General features: G+C 40.3%; 1 protein-coding gene across 1 annotated transcript in view; it reads right to left on the reverse strand.

Moving 5' to 3' along the window:
- Positions 1–22234, reverse strand: part of LOC125239512 (nuclear pore complex protein Nup98-Nup96) — a 79546-nt gene that overhangs the window by 52542 nt on the left and 4770 nt on the right. Inside the window, exons 3-13 of the mRNA XM_048147126.1 lie at positions 21164–21286; positions 19057–19242; positions 17663–17800; positions 16155–16291; positions 14273–14402; positions 12813–12896; positions 10823–10918; positions 7552–7646; positions 3483–3609; positions 1461–1589; positions 989–1102 (exon numbers count right to left, since the gene is read on the reverse strand). Coding sequence (XP_048003083.1) covers positions 989–1102; positions 1461–1589; positions 3483–3609; positions 7552–7646; positions 10823–10918; positions 12813–12896; positions 14273–14402; positions 16155–16291; positions 17663–17800; positions 19057–19242; positions 21164–21286 — 1359 coding nt within the window. The remainder of the gene's footprint in view (positions 1–988; positions 1103–1460; positions 1590–3482; positions 3610–7551; positions 7647–10822; positions 10919–12812; positions 12897–14272; positions 14403–16154; positions 16292–17662; positions 17801–19056; positions 19243–21163; positions 21287–22234) is intronic.

Consider the following 22234-nt stretch of genomic DNA (forward strand, 5'->3'; position numbering starts at 1 on the left):
TCCCTGGTGGTGTCAAGGAGCCTTTTCTTCAAATCCTTGAACAACGTTCGCTCCATCCATACTAATATTATAAATGGGAAAGTGTGTGTGTCTGTTTGTTTGTCCGTCCTTCACGGCAAAACGGAGCGACGAATTGTCGTGATTTTTTAAGTGGAGATAGTTGAAAGGATGGAGAGTGACATAGGCTACTTTTGTCTATTTCTAACGCGAGCGAAGCCGCGGGCAAAAGCTAGTTATCTATAAATCTCCCATTTGGGCATTTTCGCGAGAGGAATCATCAAAATTTTTTTTTTCTAACGTAGGTAAATTTTATGTTTTTCTACTCAGAATCACGAGACCAGAGAAAAATGGTAACAGTGTGTAAAAATTTGGGCCGCTTTTTTCTGCCTAGTAGGTTGGAAAGGGCTTGTGATTCTGAGTAGAAAAAAACATTAAATTTACCTATTTTACAAAAAAAAGTTTTTGCATCTTTTTTCGCGAAAATGGCCATTTTTAACAGTATATTAAATACGCCCATGCAAAGTTGACTACCGTCAATAGAGATAAGAGATACATAATAATAAGTCAACCAACTTCACGCTAATTTTCAACAGAAATAAAGAACTGAAATAAATTTCATATACAAAGAAAAAGTGACCGAGGCCTCCAAGTGTTCAAAGCACACACACAACACACATGAGTTGATTCAGTTAAGAGGTCGAACTAGTTTCGGTTCTACCTCAGACATGGCGGGGTCGCCATAAGCCTTCGGTAATTGTGTCATACTTGAAAATTCCGAATGGCCGAGTGGTTTAGGCATCCGTCACGAGGACGCTGGTTCGAATCCAGCTTTCAACACTTGGAGGCCTTGGTCACTTTTTCTTTGTATATGACATTTATTTCAGTTTATAGTTAAATAAAATAGTAGTGTCTACTAAAAAATACAAATTAAATTATTTTCAATGAGGATAAATTAATTTATCCTAAGAATTAGAAATAAAGAACATACCAGTTTTAAACGTCGTCTGCTGCTGCGGTTGCTGGAACAACGACCCTCCGCCGAGAGACCCGAACGCAGGCCCGGCGGGCTTCGCTTGGAATGTGTTCGTGCCCAGACCACCACCTAAAAAAACAAATCTTATCTTATACCTTTAAACGAGCAATTCTTGTATATTTATTTATTTATGTATATAATATCGTTGTCTGAGTATCTGCAACACAAGCCTTCTTGAGCTTACCGTAGGCACAGTATAATAAAGAGTACTATCGTACAGTATGGCCACTCTCGCTCCCCGCTGAAAGTGCCGCCCACCCTGTCATATTTCACTCATAAGCATGGTACGTGTTCACCTACACGAGCTTAGAATGTATCTTAGGAAAGCGCCTCTTTCATATATTTGATGACCGTGTCCGAGATGTCCCGTGGGACAGTCAATCTGTGTAAGATTGTCCTATAATGTTTATTTATTTATCAATCTTACCAAGTGTAGGCTGGTTGAACCCGAAGGTAGGCTGTGTAGCGGGCTTGCCAAACGTGTTGTTAGCCCCGAACAGACCGCCTGAGGTGCTCGTTGTCGTGCCGAAACCAGATGTGTTTAGGGAACCGAATGCTGTTGACAGAAAAACAGTTATCTAGAGAATAGTACATTACGATACAAGTACGAAACCACTGTCAAATACAAATACTTAATCAAAATATTATTAGCATTTTGTATTTTTTTTTTATGAGATAGGCAGCGAACGAGCCGCCCGATGGGAAGCAGTTATCCCCGCCCATGGACATAAGCAACATCAGGGGAGTCACTTATGCGTTGCCAACCACACCGACCGACTTGGTTGCATTAAGCATTGCACTTAGCATTGTTAGCAGTTATATGGTTTTGGCGTTGTAGCCGGAGTAGTAGAGTTTAAATACCTATGTACATGTGACGTGTAAAAGTGCCCCTGTGGCCTATTTGCTGAATAAATTATTTTGATTTTGATTTTGATTTTGAGTATCGGCAGGTATAACGGTACCTAGCATACAGTTGAGAATTATTGAGATAGCAGTCGTGACAACATGGAGCCACTCCTTCATGGTGAGTATGGCTACTGAAACATTTTGCAGTGATATGGTTCCAGTGGTGTAGCCGGAGTGGTGGCGGGTGTAAGCGCAGTACGGACTGACATAGTGAGTGTAGCGTTGTACGCAGTGATATGGTTTGAGCGGTGTAACCGGAGTGTTGTCGGTTGTAGCCGGAGCACGGACTGACATAGTGAGAGTAGCATTGTTCGCAGTGATATGGTTTGAGCGGTGTAGCCGGTGTGTTGTCGGTTGTAGCCGGAGCACGGACTGACATAGTGAGTGTAGCATTGTTCGCAATGATATGGTTAGAGCGGTGTAGCCGATGTGTTCTGTCGGTTGTAGCAGAAGCACGGACTGGCATAGTGAGTGGAGCATTGTTCGCAGTGATATGGTTTGAGCGGTGTAGCCGGTGTGTTGTCGGTTGTAGCCGGAGCACGGACTGCCATAGTGAGTGTAGCATTGTTCGCAGTGATATGGTTTGAGCGGTGTAGCCGGTGTGTTGTCGGTTGTAGCCGGAGCACGGATTGACATAGTGAGTGTAGCATTGTTCGCAGTGATATGGTTAGAGCGGTGTAGCCGGTGTGTTGTCGGTTGTAGCCGGAGCACGGATTGACATAGTGAGTGTAGCATTGTTCGCAGTGATATGGTTTGAGTGGTGTAGCTGTGTTGGCGGTTGTAGCCGGAGCACAGATTGACATAGTAAGCGTAGCATTGTTCGCAGTGATATGGTTAGAGCGGTGTAGCCGATGTGTTCTGTCGGTTGTAGCCGGAGCACAGATTGACATAGTAAGCGTAGCATTGTTCGCAGTGATATGGTTAGAGCGGTGTAGCCGATGTGTTCTGTCGGTTGTAACCGGAGCACAGATTGACATAGTACGCGTAGCATTGTTCGCAGTGATATGGTTTGAGCGGTGTAGCTGTGTTGTCGGTTGTAGCCGGAGCACAGATTGACATAGTAAGCGTAGCATTGTTCGCAGTGATATGGTTAGAGCGGTGTAGCCGATGTGTTCTGTCGGTTGTAGCCGGAGCACGGACTGACATAGTGAGTGTAGTATTGTTCGCAGTTATATGGTTTGTCTCATACCTGGGGGCGCGGCGGGCTTAGCGCCGAAGAGACCACTACAACCACTACACTACTAACCAGCTACAATCGACATAGTGGACAGATTTTCATAAAACATGGCTAAGAACACACCCGACTAACTCGGCTTTCAAACAAAAAAAAAACTAAATCTAAATCGATTCATCCGTTCGGGAGCTACGATGTCACAGACAGACACACACGTCAAACTTATAACACTCGTAATTTTTGCGTCGGGGGTTAAAAATGGTAGCTCTTGACAGTCACGATATGGTTTGAGCGGTGTAGCCGGTATGTTCTGTCGGTTGTAGCCGGAGCCGACTGACATTGTTCGCAGTTATATGGTTTGTCACCTACCTGGGGGCGCGGCGGGCTTAGCGCCGAAGAGACCGCCGCCGCCCGAGCCGAAGGAACCAAAGCCCGAGCTGGGCGTCGCGCCGAAACCGGTCGTGGCTGGTTTGGCCCCGAAGAGGCCGGTACTTGGCTGTGAAAAAAAAGACATCATACAAAAATTAAATTTTGAAAAAAACCACGACTTAGTGGACCGATTTTCAAATATGGTTAATTACTATAGGCTACTTGCCTCCTAGTCAAATCAGAAATCAGCTTCTTTTTAAGAACTGTCAAAACGAATTTTAACGACTTGCTAAGGCACTGGTCCCACCGCGAGCTAGTAAGCTATGAGCTATCGGCTATAAAAACGAACAAAAGATAAACACTCCCGTGCAAATAAAAGAGACACGGCGATATTGATAGCTCACCGCTGGGCGAGTAACTATAAACATCGCCGTGTCTCTTTTATTTACACGGGAGTGATTATCTTTTGTTCGTTTTTATAGCCGATAGCTCATAGCTTACTAGCTCGCGGTGGGACCAGTGCCTTATATGGAATTAATATGAAATCGAATTGAGTGACGTCACGGTCAATTCAGTTATTTTATACATTTCTACCGGACTTATTAAATAGAAATTCAATTTAAAAATAACTTCTGTCCATGTTTTTCTAATAATTATCTGATGCTTTATTCCGTGCATGGTAAAAAATATTTTATTTTAAAAACAGTCAAGTTCCCTATTGAAATGAAACTTCTGATGCGACTTCCAACACGTTTAGCTCTCAGTGTTGCCAATGTGGTTTTTGCAGCGCAGCGAGCCGCTTGGGGTGCTGGATTAACGATTAACGGACTTGATGAAATTTAACGGAAGTTAACGAATCCGTTAACATTTTTTAAAGTTAACTTAAAAGTTAATCCGTTAATCGAAATGTTAACTTCGTTAATTAACGATTAACGGATTAACGAGTTAATGCCCAGCTATGTCTATTTATAAATCTGTAATGTAATTTATTTATTTTTTAGTTGAATACCTATGCAATGCACATGATATTATCAAATAATTTCCCTGTTTTAGTTTGTAAGTTATTTTTTCTGCCTGAGATACAGGATCTCCCTAGTTCAGGCACGGACATGTTGAAGCCTTTTTTGTGTTAATATAGTTTATGGCCTGTTTATAACTGCTATTTTTGGTACATGAATAAATGTTTTTTTTTTTTTAACTCGAATTTTGAAACAACACATTATGAGCGTTATAACATTTCGGCGTCGGGCGAAATTAGGTATTTTACCCGCCGCGCGAGCCCAATATGCCGACCCTTTCTAGCACGTCTTATCACTCGCTCGCACTACAATAATGGACAAAACAATCTTGATCCTTTCTATGGAATTTTGATAACAACCACAATCTACTATCTCGATACAAACTTTTATTAGATTTATTAGGCCTCATCATTAGACCCTGAGTACCACCTCTTGTCAAAGGTCTTATTGAGACGACCCCATTGAGTCCAAACACGAAGTCGTATAGTCATATGGTTCATTGGTACTGGTGACCACCATCTGGCTCCATCATCAGACCCTGAGTACCACCTCCTGTCAAAGGTCTTGTTGAAATGAATCCAATGAGTCCAAACACGAAGTCGTATAGTCATATGGTTCATTGGTACTGGTGACCACCATCTGGCTCCATCATCAGACCCTGAGTACCACCTCCTGTCAAAGGTCTTGTTGAAATGAACCCAATGAGTCCAAACACGAAGTGGTTTAGTCATATGGTTCATTGGTACTGGTGACCACCATCTGGCTCCATCATCAGACCCTGAGTACCACCTCTTGTGGAAGGTCTTGTTGAGACGATTCCAATGAGCCTACATACGAAGGGGTTTAGTTCCATGGTTCATTGGTACTGGTGACCACCATCTGGCCTCATCATCAGACCCTGAGTACCACCTCTTGTCAAAGGTCTTATTGAGACGACCCCATTGAGCCTAAACACGAAGTGGTTTAGTCATATGGTTCATTGGTACTGGTGACCACCATCTGGCTCCATCATCAGACCCTGAGTACCACCTCCTGTCAAAGGTCTTGTTGAAATGAATCCAATGAGTCCAAACACGAAGCGGTTTAGTCATATGGTTCATTGGTACTGGTGACCACCATCTGGCTCCATCATCAGACCCTGAGTACCACCTCTTGTCAAAGGTCTTGTTGAGACGAACCCAACGAGCCTAAACACGATGTGGTTTACTTACATGGTTCACTGGTACTGGTGACCACCTTCTGGCTCCATCATCAGATCCCGAGTACCATCTTGATGTGTCTTATCATCTTGACCGTATTGTAATTTTCACATATTTATCATCATAACGTTGTAATACTTTAATATTCAAACATAACAAAATATTACAAAAGCAAATATTTACGGATCTAGGATCAAATTCGTTGGTCGCTGTTTACACACACACAATGCGAGGATAGCCCGTGTATAAACAAGGCGTCCGACCCACACAACAATAAATATTCTCGTAGTTTGCGATCAAAATTCGGAGAGCGGAGTGACATACGTCTTACCTTCACGAGCTCCGACGCGGTACTGAAATCGCGAGCGTCCGTGACCGGTAAAATAGCGACAGGAAGGCTAGTTTTCAAAAAATTGCCAAAAAATCATTATACAATATTATAACGACAAATGGATAACAGCAATTTAAGCAGATTGTGCAGATTATTTATATACTAAAATAACTTCGATGACATGTAGATTTTCGGAGAAATGATCACTTGTTTCGATGTATTTTCAAGACAAAATTGAGTTCGTTTTACTTTCAATTTCTCAATTTAAAAGTATTAAATGATAAACATTGTTTAATGGGACTAAAATACAAGATATTAGGAACTTAAATTTACCGCATTTATGGGAGTGAGCTTATCAAATTGTACATAATAAGAGCCCCGAAATCTGTGCTTCACGCGGTTTTTTCTAAACGAGTATCAGAAAAAAAATCATTACTAATTGGAAAAGCTTTTTCTTCCATATGTTTTTTAATTAACCGACAGTTAATAAGACGTTCTAACTGAAACAAGTACTTTTACTGTCTTTTAGTATGAGTAAAGTATACAATTTTGTCGATAAATATTGTGCATTTTACAATATATCGCCTTTTTTTGTCATAGCGCTCTTATGAAGTTTCACGCGGAGGACTCAACGAACTATTGTTTTATTTATTTGATATTTTGTGGAATAGAGTTGCTTAAATTAAATAATTGACGACCGGTCTGGCTCAGTCGGTAGCATAGAGGATCGAGTATTATAGAGAGTTACTGTCGAAGTAAAATGTGTAATTACAGTGCATAGACTGCCATCTCTCGACACAAGCTTAGATCTTTTGAACCTCAGTTATGACAATTTGGCCCATATTCTTAGCTTGATATGTATTAAAATGTCAAATATTAATATTAGCGCCATCTAGCCGAGCGTACCCCAAAGGTGTAACGCTATCTAGGCCACCGTACCTTTTTCTCTATGGCTTTGAGGTACGTTTTTTTCTTAGACTTTATCCGTCTATACGGAGTTACATGTCTTTGGTCGGTAGTGAGCCTGTCTGCTGAGCCGCGGTCCTGGGTTCGAATCCCGGTAAGAGCATTTTTGTGATGAGCACAGATATTTGTTCCCGAGTCATGGATATTTTATATATATATAAGTATGTATTTATCTATTTTAAGTATGTATATCGTCGCTTAGCACCCATAGTACAAGCTTTGCTTATACTTCGTTTCTTTTAAGATTAGAATTATCTGTCAAACGGGTAAACAAAGAAGCAGTGGTCGTAGACCTTCCTTCTTCGATTTCGGCCGATACCACTGATTTCTTGGAACTTATAACTTATAATACTATGTACATAAGTTCCAAGAAATCAGTGGTATCGGCCGAAATCGAAGAAGGAAGGTCTACGACCACTGCTTCTTTGTTTACCCGTTTGACAGATAATTCTAATCTTAAAAGAAACGAAGTATAGTTTGGGGCTAAGTTGATCTGTGTAAGGTGTCCCCAATATTTATTTATTTATTTTTAATATAATTAATAATAAAATTACCTGCGTAGCTGTGTTGGTACCAAACCCTCCAAAGGTAGACGTGGCGGTGCCGAAGGACGGCGCCTGCGTGGTTGTTGCTCCAAACAGACCAGTACCTGAAAGAACAGAGCCTTTATTATCCCAGGGCTGTATGAACCTATTTTTGACACATGACAGCGTCCACAATAAATTAACTCGCGCAACCTAATGAAATTTTAAATAAAATCCTGTAATAATATTTAAAAAAAATCAAGTACTTAAAAAACAATATTTCTTTTATTTTAAACATAATCTTATAACATGTTACATTTTTGCGGATCTTCGTTAGTGAGTATTTTACGATATTAATTTATCACGTAGGATTTACTTATTATGTCATTTATCATTCATTTTTATTTTTAAACTAGTACTGTGGCAGAGTCTGTCATTTCGATTCAAATGTCATTTCAGTAAGTTGATAGAAATCGTATATTTCTTTAAGCGCCTCCTTGTACATAGGGCCTAATCGATTCAACCAATTCGAAATTAATCGTTAGATTTGGCAACAATAGTCAAATTATAAGGATCACAGGTATTTTAGACGCAGTGGTGCAACTACGAACTTTTTATAATATAACTATGTCAAACAAGTCTGTCAGTAAATAAGAACAAAGAAAACTATATGCATCCTTTTCTTTAGGGTGCTAGAGAAAAGGATACCTATAGTTTTCTTAGTTCTTATTTACTGACAGACTTGTTTGACAGAGTATAGCATTTGCCCACGGCTTCGCTCGCGATAGAAAGAGACAAAAAGTAGCCTATGTCACTCTCCATCCCTTCAACTATATCCACTTAAAAATTCACGTCAATTCGTCGCTCCGTTTTGCCGTGAAAGACGGACAAACAAACAGACACACACACACTTTCCCATTTATAATATTAGTATGGATCAACATCCTCCTTTCTTTTTTATAATGTATGTGATGCTGTATGATGGTTTCTGCAATAAACGTTTTTCTATTCTTTTTCTTTTCTTTTCTATTCCTTGCGTTATCCCGGCATGCCATGCCACGGCTCGTGGGAGCCTGGGTAGTACGTTGCTCCTGGAAAGTTATGTATGAAAATCTTGGCATAATTAATGGAAGATTTTTTTTGATTGGGATATGTACATTATAGGCCGAAGTTTTCATCAATTAGGGATTACTTCGTTCCTACGCGCTTTTTCTGTATCTTCATCAGTTTTGTCAGAAATCGAGAAAAACCGCATTTACGGCACTTTAAGGGAGGGTAGAGGTGACGCAGAGGGGGGAGGAGTGGGGAGGGTTGATGAAAAATAACTTCGGTATATAACGTACATATTCCAATTTAAAAACATCTTCCATTAATTATGCCGTAATTTTAGCTGATTTCTCCGTACTAGGGGTCCACCTTGACATTTTATAATATACTAGCGACCCGCCCCGGCTTCGCACGGGTACTATACCTACATGTAAACCTTCCTCTACAATCACTCTATCTATTAAAAAAAAACCGCATCAAAATCCGTTGCGTAGTTTTAAAGATTTAAGCATACATAGGGACATAGGGACAGAGAAAGCGACTTTGTTTTATACTATGTAGTGAAGTGAAAATACTCGTTCGAAATTCAAACTGTTGGATGAACGTCGAAGACAGTTCGTGTTGTACTCGTACCGTTAGATTATTGTTATTTATAAATAAATAAATAAATATTAAAGGACATTCTTACACAGATTGAATGAGACCCACGGGAAGCTCAAGAAGGCTTGTGTTGTGGGTACTCAGACAACGATATATATAATATGTAAATACTTATATACATAGAAAACATCCATGACTCAGGAACAAATATCTGTGCTCATCACACAAATAAATGCCCTTACCGGGATTTGAACCCGATTTATTATGTTCTGAATAACTTAGTGTAAGGCCGATAGTCCACTATCATATGTTTATCATAGAAATATTATCATAGGTCTATATGTATCTGTATGCCTCCCTTTTTCTCCAACGTGAAAAGGATGGCATGTTGCCTATGATCATATTTCTATGATAAACATATGATAGTGGACTATCGGCCTAAGGCATGAGCCCTGAGTCCCAGTATAATAAAGAGTACTATCGTACAGTATGGCCACTCCCGTCTCCCCGCTGGCCGCCCATCCCCTCTCGGTTACCTTACAGTTACCGGCTGTCAAAAACGCGAACAGTCGACCTGTCATATCTCACTCATACAAGCATGGTACGCGTTCGCCTACACGAGCATAGAAATCTTAGAATGTATAGGGTTGCAAATAGAAAAACACCAAATGATATTTTTCAGAATTATGAAAAAAAAACATGAAAAAAAGCGAGCACCATGTTTTTTTTTCAGGTGAACAAATAATTCGACAAAAATTGTTTGATTAAATTCGTTTAATAGTTAACATTAAGTCTAAAAAACCGTATAAAAGTATTAACTGCTTTGCAAATTTTGAGATTTCGTACATTAGAAAAAAACATACTCCAGATAAAAAAACTGTTTTTTTTTTTTCATGTTTCTTTTCAAGCCAGAAAAAAACCGTTTTTTGCAACCCTTACTCCGTTTTCACATTATCCGATCCGATATCGAATGTCGGAAGGATTTCAATGGAAAAAATCCAAGATGGCGCCTGTGATATATGGGATATCGGTCCGACATCCGATATCGGATCGGATAATGTGAAAACGCACTAAGAATGTATGCTAGGAAGGCGCCTCTTTCTTAGCCTTTAAGAACAATCACTGTACAATTATGTTTTTATTAATAAATTATTTGTATTTGTATATATTTGATCGCCAGTGTCCGAGATGTGCCTGAGTTCAGAGCGTCCGGTTAAGCGTGGCGTACAGCGGGGCGGGCTTGCATGAGCTTCAATAGTTTGATACGCACGCCGCACGCCCTGCCCCGCATAACGCCCAATATAAGCGTGCACTAGGGCCGCACACTAAGGTGAGCATTTCTTTATTTTTTTGCAACTTTTATGAAGTGTGATATTTTTGAAAAAAAAAAAAAATCTACTCAGAATTACTAGCTTTTTCAATCCTAGTAATAAAAAAAATGTCCCATACGATTTTTTCTTATTTTGTTACCATTTTGTATGGGATAACAAAAGAGGAAAGTAACAAAAATGTATGGAAATTCTGGGACAGTTTTTGTCTCCCAGTGAGATTGAAAGTACTCGTGATTCTGAGTACAATTGACCTAAAATTCCCTAAAAAAAAAAAGAAATGCTCAGGTAACGTTCTTATACAGACTGATTAAGTGATTACTTACCAACAGTAGAAGTTGCCCCGAAGGCGGGTTTGCTAGCGCCGAACAAGGAGTTCGTCTGCGTTGTGTTTTGCGCGCCGCCGCCGAACGAAAATGTACCTGGAGGACATACGACATATTAATCCATACATATATACATACAATCACGCCTGTTTCCCAGAGGGGTAGGCAGAGATCACGGATTTCCATTTACTACGATCCTGACAAACCACTTTCGCTTCACACACTTTCATAACGCTTCTCATACACGCTCGTCGGTTTCGAGTACTTCTGACCTGGCCTTTTTGCAATATTTCCCCGATTTGATCAAGAAAAGTTCGCCTAGGTCTTCCACTACCAACTGACCCTTCCACTCCTTTTTCATATACTTTCTTCGTTAATCTGCTCGCATCCATCCTCTCTACATACTAATATTATAAATGAGAAAGTGTGTGTGTCTGTTTGTTTGTCCGTCTTTCACGGCAAAACGGTGCGACGAATTGACGTGATTTTTTGAGTGGAGATAGTTGAAGGGATGGAGAGTGGATACTTTTTGTCTCTTTCTAACGCGAGCGAAGCCGCATGCAAAAGCTAGTACTTCATATAAATATAGTGAACTAGCGTTTGCCCGTTGCTTCGCTCGCGTTAAATTCGAACATTGTTCCATACAAATTGGAATGTTCCATACAAACTTCCACGCTCCATTCGAAGGAAGTGGGGAGGGGGGGTTAGAAAGAGACAAAAAGAAGCCTATGTCACTCTCCATCTATTGTCCCAGAGCTGTAAGAACCTCTTTTTGACACATGACAGCGTCAAACGTAAATTCGCGCAACCTAATGAAATTTTAAATAAAATCCTGTAATAATATTTAAAAAAATCAAGTACTTAAAAACAATATTTCGCTTACTTTAAACATAACCTAACACATGTTACATTTTTGCGGATCTTCGTTTGTGAATATTTTACGATATTAATTTATCACGCAGGATTTACTTATTATGTCATTTATCATTCATTTTTATTTTTAAACTAGTGCTGTGGCAGAGTTTGTCATTTCGATTCAAATGTCATTTCAGTAAGTTGATAGAAATCGTATATTTGTTTAAGCGCCTCCTTGTACATAGGGCCTAATCGATTCAACCAATTCGAAATTAATCGTTAAATTTGGCAGACGATACGTCTTAGACACATCGCAACATACTTCAAAACCATGTGTCAAAAATGTGAACTTACAAATCCGGGACAATACTCAACTATCTCCAATTCGTCGCTCCGTTTTGCCGTGAAAGACGGACAAACAAACAGACACACACTTTCCCATTTATAATGTTAGTATGGATTTAATTTTATGGAAGATTTTTTGTTTAAAGCATAATATGGATTACCATATTATGCTTTAAACAAAAAATCTTAATGAAGAAACCATTACATAAGGCGAATTTTTTCATCGCTAGAGCACAATGGTCTACAGCTAGATTATCTAAATTAGTAAGGTGTCTGTCTGTCTGTCTGTATGTGTCTGTCTGTGGCATCGTAGCTCCCGAACGGATGAACCGATTTAGAGTTTTTTTTGTCTAAAAGCTGAGTTAGTCGGCAGTGTTCTTAGCCATGTTTCATGAAAATCGGTCTACTATGTCGCGGTCGGGGGTTTTTTAAACTTTTAATTTTGTGGTTAGGTTTTAATCTCAGTATTTATTTTCATTCTTAGGCTAGGTATTTTACAATATGTATAAAAAAATAAAATATATAAACATTTACAAAACAATATGAAAACATATAAGCACATTATAAAGAACCTAACCTAGGGTGCCGCCAGCAGCGGGGCAGGGCCCAAGCTGCCGGTGGTTAGGGCTGCAGAGAGAGGAACCGTCGGACTATCCGCGCCGTGTCCAAGATCACCGCCGCACGCATCTGACCCTTGATCCAACCACCTAGCGAGAGTCTCTCGAGATGTTGGTCGAGACTCTTCGCTATGGTTAGGTTATTATTAGTGTAGATAACAGCGGATACTCACTAGTGTTTCCAAAGCCGGTAGTGGAGGCGCCGAGGCCTCCGCCGCCGAACACGCCAGCGCTCGTCGTGGCCGGCGCGCCGAACGCTACAACACATTTATTATCAGATTTTGTATTTTCAGGAAGATTCTTAAACCTCTATGATCTATATTATACGTCAATCTTTTCTATATATATCAAAGACATATATAACTCCGTATAGACAGATAAAGTCTAAGAAAAAACCGTACCTCAGTACCATACAAAAAAAGGTACGGTGGCCAAGACGGCGCTACACCTTTGGGGTACGCTCAGCTAGATGGCGCTAATATTAATATTTGACATTTTAACACATATCAAGCTAAGAATATGGGCCAAATTGTCAAAACGGAGGTTCAAAAGTTTTAAGCTTGTGTCGAGAGATGGCAGTCTAGGCACTGTGATTACACATTTTACTTCGACAGTAAATAAATAAATAAATATTATAGGACATTCTTGCACAGATTGACTGAGGCCCACGGTAAGCTCAAGAAGGCTTGTGTTGTGGGTACTCAGACAACGATATATATAATATATAAATACTTATATTATGTCAGTAGGTGTCAACAAATTTGAAGAAAATGTAAATTTATCAATACTTATATACATAGAAAACATCCATGACTCAGGAACAAATATCTGTGTTCACCACACAAATAAATGCCCGAATTGGGATTCGAACCCGGGACTGCGGCGCAGCAGGCAGGGTCACTACCGACTGCGCCAGACCGGTCGTCAAACTCTCTATAATACTCTATCCTCTTTGAATTCTTTGATATATATTAACTAAAAGAAAAGAAACAAACGAGAACCGAACAAAGTGTCCTAATGAAATATAAATCAGAATGAATGTTACTTATTAGGTATAATAACCCTGTAAGCTTAAACAGACCGGTCTTCACAGACAGCACCCGTTCACGAGTATAACGCGTATCTCAGCCATCGCCTCCCTCAACCTTCATTGTACAAATAAGCTTATAAGTAGATTAACTTACTTTATTTTTTATTTATCGTATGGCAATTAAGACTACAAATACACTGTATATACACTATAGCTAGTTCATAATCTAAATGTACATTCCTCCAAGTAGGTAATGGATGCGCTCGCTGCGTTTTTGAAATCTTCCACTGGGCCATGGTACTTTTTCAGTGCACTGAGAGAAAATACAACCAGTTTTCATGTTCGTTCAACAAATTTTTTGGTTAAAATAGCGCCTACGTGCTCTTTGGTTCAAACAACAAGCTACTTGTCATTTGAATCGGCAATATATTTGAATCAACAAGTCGATTTTATAAAAACAACCTGACACATATTGTTTTAAACATACGTTTGGCTGATTCAAACGGATAAACCGCAACAAGTCGAACTTGTTAAATTCACAATGCAAATTTCTCTCAGTGTGGGCACTCAAGGACAATAGTAGGACAATAGTAATTAACTTACTGGAACCACCAAACAGTGGTTTATTCTCTTGCGGCTGACTGAAGCCAAACACCCCTCCACCCTGCGCTCCTTTGCGGCCTGCTGTGTAGTCCTCAAGACGAAGTTCTTCTAGCGATTTGTTCTCGTATTCCTGAGGAAGAAGAAATATCATGACATCTTGGAAAACTTGGAACGGTTGCACCTTGTTCTTATTCGATAAATTTACTCAAGGATTTGTTACAACTCAATTACATACAAACATACATATAATCACGCCTGTATCCCATAAAGGGGTAGGCACAGCACATGAACTACTAAGTTTCAGTGCCACTCTTGGCAAAGAGGGGTTGAAAGATATCCAAATTGTGACATTGCAGTGACAGGTTGCCAGCCTCTCGCCTACGCCACAATTTAACCCATATCCCACACTCGACTTCTACGACACTCATGGGAAGACAGGGGGTGGTGAAATTCTGAACCCGTCACCACACAGGCTAATACCGCAACATGGCGCGTAATATAAATAAATGCTTTTACTTTTCTATTCATAGTGTAAGGGTCTCCCCAAACCTATCTGCGTGGAATCTGCTTTCGCCAACCTAAATCGTTAGTGGTGACCCACAAGGGGCCAACTCAAGTACAAAATTTTAATTTTGAAAAAACCTACGACATAGTTGGCCGATTTCCATCAAACATGGCTAAGAACACTCCCGACTAATTCAGCTATCAAACAAAAAAAAAAACAAATCTAAATCGGTTCACCAGTTTCGACAGACAGACAGACACTTCACACTTATAACTGCCCCTTTTTTGCGTCGGGGGTTAAAACACATGGAAATGATGCAATGGTGTTTGACGTTAATGTTCTGCGAAGTCGCAGATTTGACGACGACGTCCGTGCCAGAGCATAATAAAGAGTACTATCGTACAGTATAGCCACTCCCTACTTCCCACTTGCTACCCGCTATCGGTTACCTCACAGTTACCGCATGTACCACGCGACCAGTCGATCTGTCTCATCGCAATCACACAAGCAAGGCACACGGCTGCTACAGGAGCATTCCATAAAAATGTCTACCCATGTCCCGTACAAACGTGAATTTTCTCCAAATTGGGTAAAAGGGTCTTTTTCTAAGATGATGTGCAGAATTATGCACCCGAGACCGCGGCGCAGCAGGCAGGGTCACTACCGACCACAGAGAACCTCCTATAGAGTGCCAATATTGTAAATTTTGTGCGCGCTACAAATCACCAGTGCTTGGGGCACGAGGAGCGGGAGGGGAATGTGTTTAGCGCGCTGCGATTGGTCGTTTCAAGGACGGCAGGCAGTCGCGCCAGATGAAAAGGGAGTCGCGTAAATAGCCAGTGTAAGTTGACCTATGCCGGCTCTGAATAAATTATAAATATGACTTATTTGTGGAATGTAATACCGTCTGTTTTTAAATTTGATCTTCTTGTTACCTTTCCACACTATAGGTGGACATCTTTAAGGCATCAAAATACCCTTTTTCAATTTTTTTATTGCGAAAAACACGAGCTGCTTTCGGGTCGGTTATTTGGTCGTTACTGATCGGGCACGGCGAGCGCCCGCGCTTATATCATGGCAAATACAAGTAAGGCTGGTGACCGCGAGTCGTCTTGTAAAGGATGTCTATAGGGGTTGGTCTGTGCTACCGACTGCGCCAGACCGGTCGTCAATCAAACTTATCCGTAGTGACCTTACTACTATCCATACTAATATTATAAATGGGAAAGTGTGTGTATCTGTTTGTTTGTCCGTCTTTATTAGTCGTGATTTTTTGAAGATAGTTGAAGAGATGGAGAGTGACATAGGCTACTTTTTGTCTCTTTCTAACGCGAGCGAAGCCGCAGGCAAAAGTTAGTTGTAAATAAAACACGGTACCTTCATGCAAGTGATGCAATGGTGTTTGATGTTGATGTTCTGCGAGGTCCCAGATTTGACGACCACGTCGGTTCCCACCACTGGGTTGTATTTCGCGTGAGCTGTGCCACTGGCTGTTTGTTGCTGTCCGAAACCCCCTGTAGAAAAAAAAGTCAGAAAAAAAAGTTAAACATCTTGAATAGGCCTACTTTCCTCCTAGTCAACTCAGCTTCTTTTTAAGAACTGTCATAACGATTTTGAACGACTTGCTAATGTGGAATTAATATGAAATCGAATTGAGTGACGTCACGTCACGGTCAACTCATTTACTGTATAATATATTTCTATTTGATTTAGAAAATATAAATTGGAGTTAAAAATAACTTCTGTCCTTCTTTTTCTTATAATTCTCTGATGCTTTATTTCGTGCATGGTATAAAATATTTTATTTTAAGTACAGTCAAGTTGCCTATTGGAAAAAGCGAAAAATATTTGTTCAGTATTTTTGGAGGAACTAACTGACGGACTAAACAGAATGTCATTTTTTTTATTTAGTCGTCATCCCTATTTGGATGGGCACCTGGTGCCCGGGTGGTCTAGTAGTAAGGAAGTTAGCCGCGTAAGCTGAAGACAGAGTTCGATTCCTACAATGGCATGGGACTTTCTTGGGACATTATGGCTTTCATTAAGACTCTATGGCCAGACGTTTTCGGGCCGCGACCCGTAGAAGTCGTTATATTATAGGTTTTCGGGGTAGCCCCCAGAGTCTTCAGAAACGGCTACTATGACTTACTGCTAGTGTTACCAAAGACATAACTCCGTATAGACGGAAGTATAAGAAAACATCGTACCTCAAAGCCATAGAGAAAAAGGTACGGTGGCTTAGATGGCGTTACACCTTTGGGGAACGCTCGGCTAGATGGCTCTAATATTTGACATTTTAACACATATCAAGCTAACAATATGGGCCAAATTGTCAAAACTGAGGTTCAAAAGTTTTAAGCTTGTGTCGAGAGACGGCAGTCTGCACTGTGATTACACATTTTACTATGACAGTAACACTATAATACTCGATCTTCTTTTGGTATTACGGAATAGAGTGCCACCCACGGCGGGTTGTTGCCCGAACAAGTTGCACCTAATGAAATTTTAAATAAAATCCAGTAATAATATTTAAAAAAATCAAGTACTTAAAAACAATATATCACTTTAAACATAATCTAACACATGTTACATTTCTGCGGATCTTCGTTAGTGAGTATTTTACGATATTAATTTATCACGCAGGATTTACTTATTATGTCATTTATAATTCATTTTCATTTTTAAACTAGTGCTGTGGCAGAGTCTGTCATTTCGATTCCAATGACATTTCAGTAAGTTGACAGAAGTCGTATATTTGTTTAAGCGCCTCCTTGTACATAGGGCCTAATCGATTCAACCAATTCGTAATTAATCGTCTTAGCCACATCGCAAGTCGCAACATACTTCAAAACAAATGTGTGCCGTCCATGGTATCAGATACTTACCGGTATTGTTACCGAAGAGAGTGCCACCCATGGCGGGTTGTTGCCCGAACATGCCGCCTGTCGCGGGCGCAGCACCGAATAAGGTCGAACCCGGAGTGGTACCAGCCGTGCTTGTGGATGTTGCACCAAATCCGAAGCCTGGAGAATAAAAGTAATAAATACACAAGAACTACTTTGAACTTTGTGTTCATGGTATAAGCAAAAAAACCGGCCAAGTGCGAGTCGGACTCGCGCACCGAGGGTTCCGTACAAACCTGCATTTGATATGAATTTCAACTTGATAGCTCTACGCGTTCATGAGGAAAAAAGTAATAAGTTTATATTTATTAAAAAATATATATTTTGTAATGTAACTAAAAATTTAAGGTTTTCGGAATTTTTCCTTTATGTGTGCTATAAAACGTTGCTTCATGCCAAATTTCAAGATTCTAGGTCGACTGGAAGTACCCTTTAGGTTTTGATTCCCTTGCAAGTACTTGCGAGTTTCAAAATATGCAGCTTAAATTGCTGTTTCTTTTGATTGCGTTGACATAGAAGTTTGATTTTGTTACAGCTTAAAGGTATTATAGACCTGAGTATTTGGTATGAATTTCAATTTAATACCTCTACGCGTTTATGAGGAAATGGGTAGTAAGGTTAAAATTATTAAAAAAAAATATATTATGTGATGTAACTAAAAATTTATGGTTTTCGTAATTTTTCCTTTATCTATGCTATAAGACGTTGCTTCGTACCAAATTTCAAGATTCTGAGTTCACGGGAAGCACCCTGTAGGTTTTGATTCCCTTGCAAGTGTCGAAAATTTGCGGCATAAACGGCTGAATCTTTTGATTGCGTTGGCTTAGAAGTTTGATTTTTTCACAGCTTCAAGGGACAGTAGACCTGAGTAATTGATATAAATTTCAGCTTCATACCTCCACGCGTTCCTGAGAAAAAGGGTCTTGACAGACGGACGGACGGACAGACGGACAACAAAGTGATCCTATAAGGGTTCCGTTTTCCTTTTGAGGTACGGAACCCTAAAAAATATATAATATACAAATACTTATATACATAGAAATCTGTGCTTATCACACAAATAAATGCCCTTTTACCGGGACCGCGGCATAGCAGGACGACTCACCACTACCGACTAGGCCAGACCAGACTAGGCCAGACCAGTCGTCTAATATTGGCAACAGTTTCATAAGACATCAAGGACCAGACTGACAACACTGACAACCTTCTTTGCACTTGCTATAAAAATTTGCTATTTACTACTTTAATATTGATCTTATCGAAAGATTGCTGCTGGAAGCCGCCAGCAGCTTGCTGAGATCAGAGCATTTCATAGAACTTTATCCTTCTTGTGTTTTTTCTGTTTGTGATCACAAATGAAATACTGTTTGTATTACCAGCTGGTTTAGCCTGGAATGGTTGCTGCTGAGCTCCAAACAGCGGGGCAGGCTGCGAAGCCCCAAACAGGCCTCCTCCGGTGGACGAGCTGGCTCCGAACCCTCCGAAGCCCCCTCCGGAACCAAACCCAGATGTGTTAGTTGTGCCGAAGACTCCGCTTGAAGTGTTGGTTGACCCAAACAAACCTGGGAAAATAAATTTTATTGAATTGTAAAGCAAAAACTGAATACCCATAACCTATATGGGTACTTAAAGTTGAAAATTAGTCACCCTTCCTAAAGAGGAGCATCAACGGCTACACTCATTAGTAGAGATGCAACAGATAGTTGTTTGGCCGGATACCGGATACCGAATATCGGCTTAAGTATCGGCCGAATATTCGGTATCCGGCCAGCAGAATTTTACCTACAATACCTACAATTTAAGGTTGTCTGGTAGAGATCGCTCTTTAGCGATAAGACCGCCTGTTGTCTGCCTCTATTTATAATCATTTGTTTTGTCTCCGCTGTATCTTTTTTCTGTATCTCTTGCTGAGGTGTGCCAATAAAGAGTATTCTATCTATCTATCTATCTAATTTAAGCAGGGAGAGGGCGCGTCTTGCAGGTTTTGACTTGTTTCGTATAATTGTTTCGTTCATGGCAAACCAGGTTTTGCGTGCTGCGTCACCTCGTCGGATAAGTCACGGCGCCATTCAGGTCTTTTTTTTTAGTATGAATAGGTAGACGTTTGACCACGATCACATCTGATGGTAAGTGATGATGCGGTCTACGGTGGAGCACGCTTACCTATGAGATACCTAACTCTTGATTTAAAGAGACCTGGATTGTACTCATGTGGAAACACAGACTCAGGCAGGGCATTCCACTCCTTGGCGGTTCGCAAAATAAATGTTGAGGCGAAACGCTTAGTGCGTATTTTTGGAATACTAACCGTGAAGCGATGCCGCATTGCCGATTGTCTGGTGGTCCTAAGGTGAAATGGGGACGGAGGAACAAGCTCTCATGCTAGCGCGTCTCCTGTCCAGGTTTATACTAAAAGATTGCATGTCCCGTTTACAGCAATCTTTGAACCTTTGATAAGCAGGATCCGGCTAATGGCTACAAAGATATTTTTATAAACCTTTTTCAACTAAATTATTGGGCCATATTTCTTTATACATTTTTATGCATATTCTTCATACATACATATAATCACGCCTGTATCCCATAAAGGGGTAGGCAGAGTACATGAATACTACGTTTCAGTGCCACTCTTAGCAAAAAGGGGTTGAAAGAAATCCAAATTGTGACATTGCAGTCACAGGTTGCCACTGTTGCCAGCCTCTCGCCTACGCCACAATTTAACCCATATCCCACAGTTGACTTCTACGACACCCACGGGAAGAAGGGTTCCCTTTATTTGGCATAACTTTAATTGTCCGAAACGATTTTCGCATAACAGACTTCGCATAATCGATTTTCGCCGAATGTTAATTTGGCAGAAAACTTATTTGTCATAATCGAAAATAATACAAATAACACATTGTCCGAAAATAAGTTCGCATAATTCTGTTTACGCCGATTGTTTTTATGAATAAAATTAATTCGCATAATTGTATTTGGCATATTTCTTAAAATCAGAATATCCACCCATACTAAATGCTGTTAAGAGAGTCGGTTTGGTTAGGTTAGAACTGCGGCCTCAACAAATAAAACATTTTGTCAAGAATTTCGGTTAGGTTAGGTTAGAACTGCAACATTAATATAGTAGTATTACCTATGATAAAAATTCTGCGTAGTAAATTTCCACTAAACCATGTTATGCAGAAATAATTTATGCATAAAAACCATTCGGCGAATAACCTTTATGCATGAAATATATTCGGACAAACAAAAATATGCCTAGACAAATTATGCGTGACTATACTATGCCATAACAGATTATGCGAAAGGTGAATTATGCCAATATAGATTATGCCAAAAAGAATTCTCGATTGTAAAATTATGCCAAAACAAGGGGAACCCGGGAAGAAAGGCGGTGGTGAAATTCTTAACCCATCACCACACGGGCCATGATTGTGTTGAACAAAAAACTGTATGAATTGGCCAATGTATACAATAACTTACCACCACCAGTGGCTGGTTGAGCGGCGGCGCCAAAGGCAGGCGGGGCTCCGAAGGCGCTGTTGGTGGTACTTTTGAAGCCCCCGCCGAAGGGGGACGAAGTGGTAGCGCCAGCATTGAAGGAGCCTGCAATATTTGAACAATGTATTAAGAGGTAAAACTGGAGCTCAAGTTGAAAGAGGGGCTCGCTTCAATTTGAGAATTTGTAACGTAAGAGAGCAAAGAGCAACTCATAAAATTAGTGTGAAAAGGCAAACTTAGGCGACAAATAATTATTACGTCAGTTTCTAAAATCGAGATTGACTACTTGACTGTTTCCTTCTCCGAAACTAAAACTAACCTAACCACAAAGTTAAAATTTTGAAAAACCTTCGACCGCGACCGCGACCGCGACATAGTAAACCGATTTTCATGAAACATGGCTATTTACAACACTCCCGACTAACTCAGCTTTCAGACGAAAAAAAAACTAAACCTAAATCAGTTCATCCGTTCGGGAGCTACGATGCCACAGACAGACAGACAAACAGACAGACACGTCAAACTTATAACACCCCGTCGTTTTTGCGTCGGGGGTTAATAAGAATGTTATAATAAATTATCATGTGCTTTAAAGTTTTGCTTTTTTGGCTTGTTATAAGTTATAAGTTTTGAAATATGCGTGCATGATAACACGACTCGCTAGTCGTTCGCATTAGGCTTGTGCCGTTTCGTTTGTTGATCGGAGCGCTCCGATCTCGTTCAATCGCTCCCACGAACTAGTTCGCTCTTTTAGGTCTTTTGCTCATTTAGTTCAGACAGACCAGTGACCACTGCGGTCGGAAAGATCAGAACGAATGGGACCAAATAGTGTCAAAATGGTACGAATAGTCAACAGATAGTAACATTCCGGGCCGAAAGGTTGTAAATAACCGAAGTTTAATATGAAAACTTGTTTTTTTTTTTGTTGCTCTGCTAAGTAGCGCTCGCTCTCGGTCGGCGCAGTCACACGCTCATTCTTGATCCAAACCGCTCGCGTTCGCCGATCCTATACTGAACTAAATGAGCAAAGACCGATTCTCAGAGCACGGAAAG

Source organism: Leguminivora glycinivorella, chromosome 25, assembly GCF_023078275.1.
Source record: "Leguminivora glycinivorella isolate SPB_JAAS2020 chromosome 25, LegGlyc_1.1, whole genome shotgun sequence".
NCBI classification, from domain to species: domain Eukaryota; kingdom Metazoa; phylum Arthropoda; class Insecta; order Lepidoptera; family Tortricidae; genus Leguminivora; species Leguminivora glycinivorella.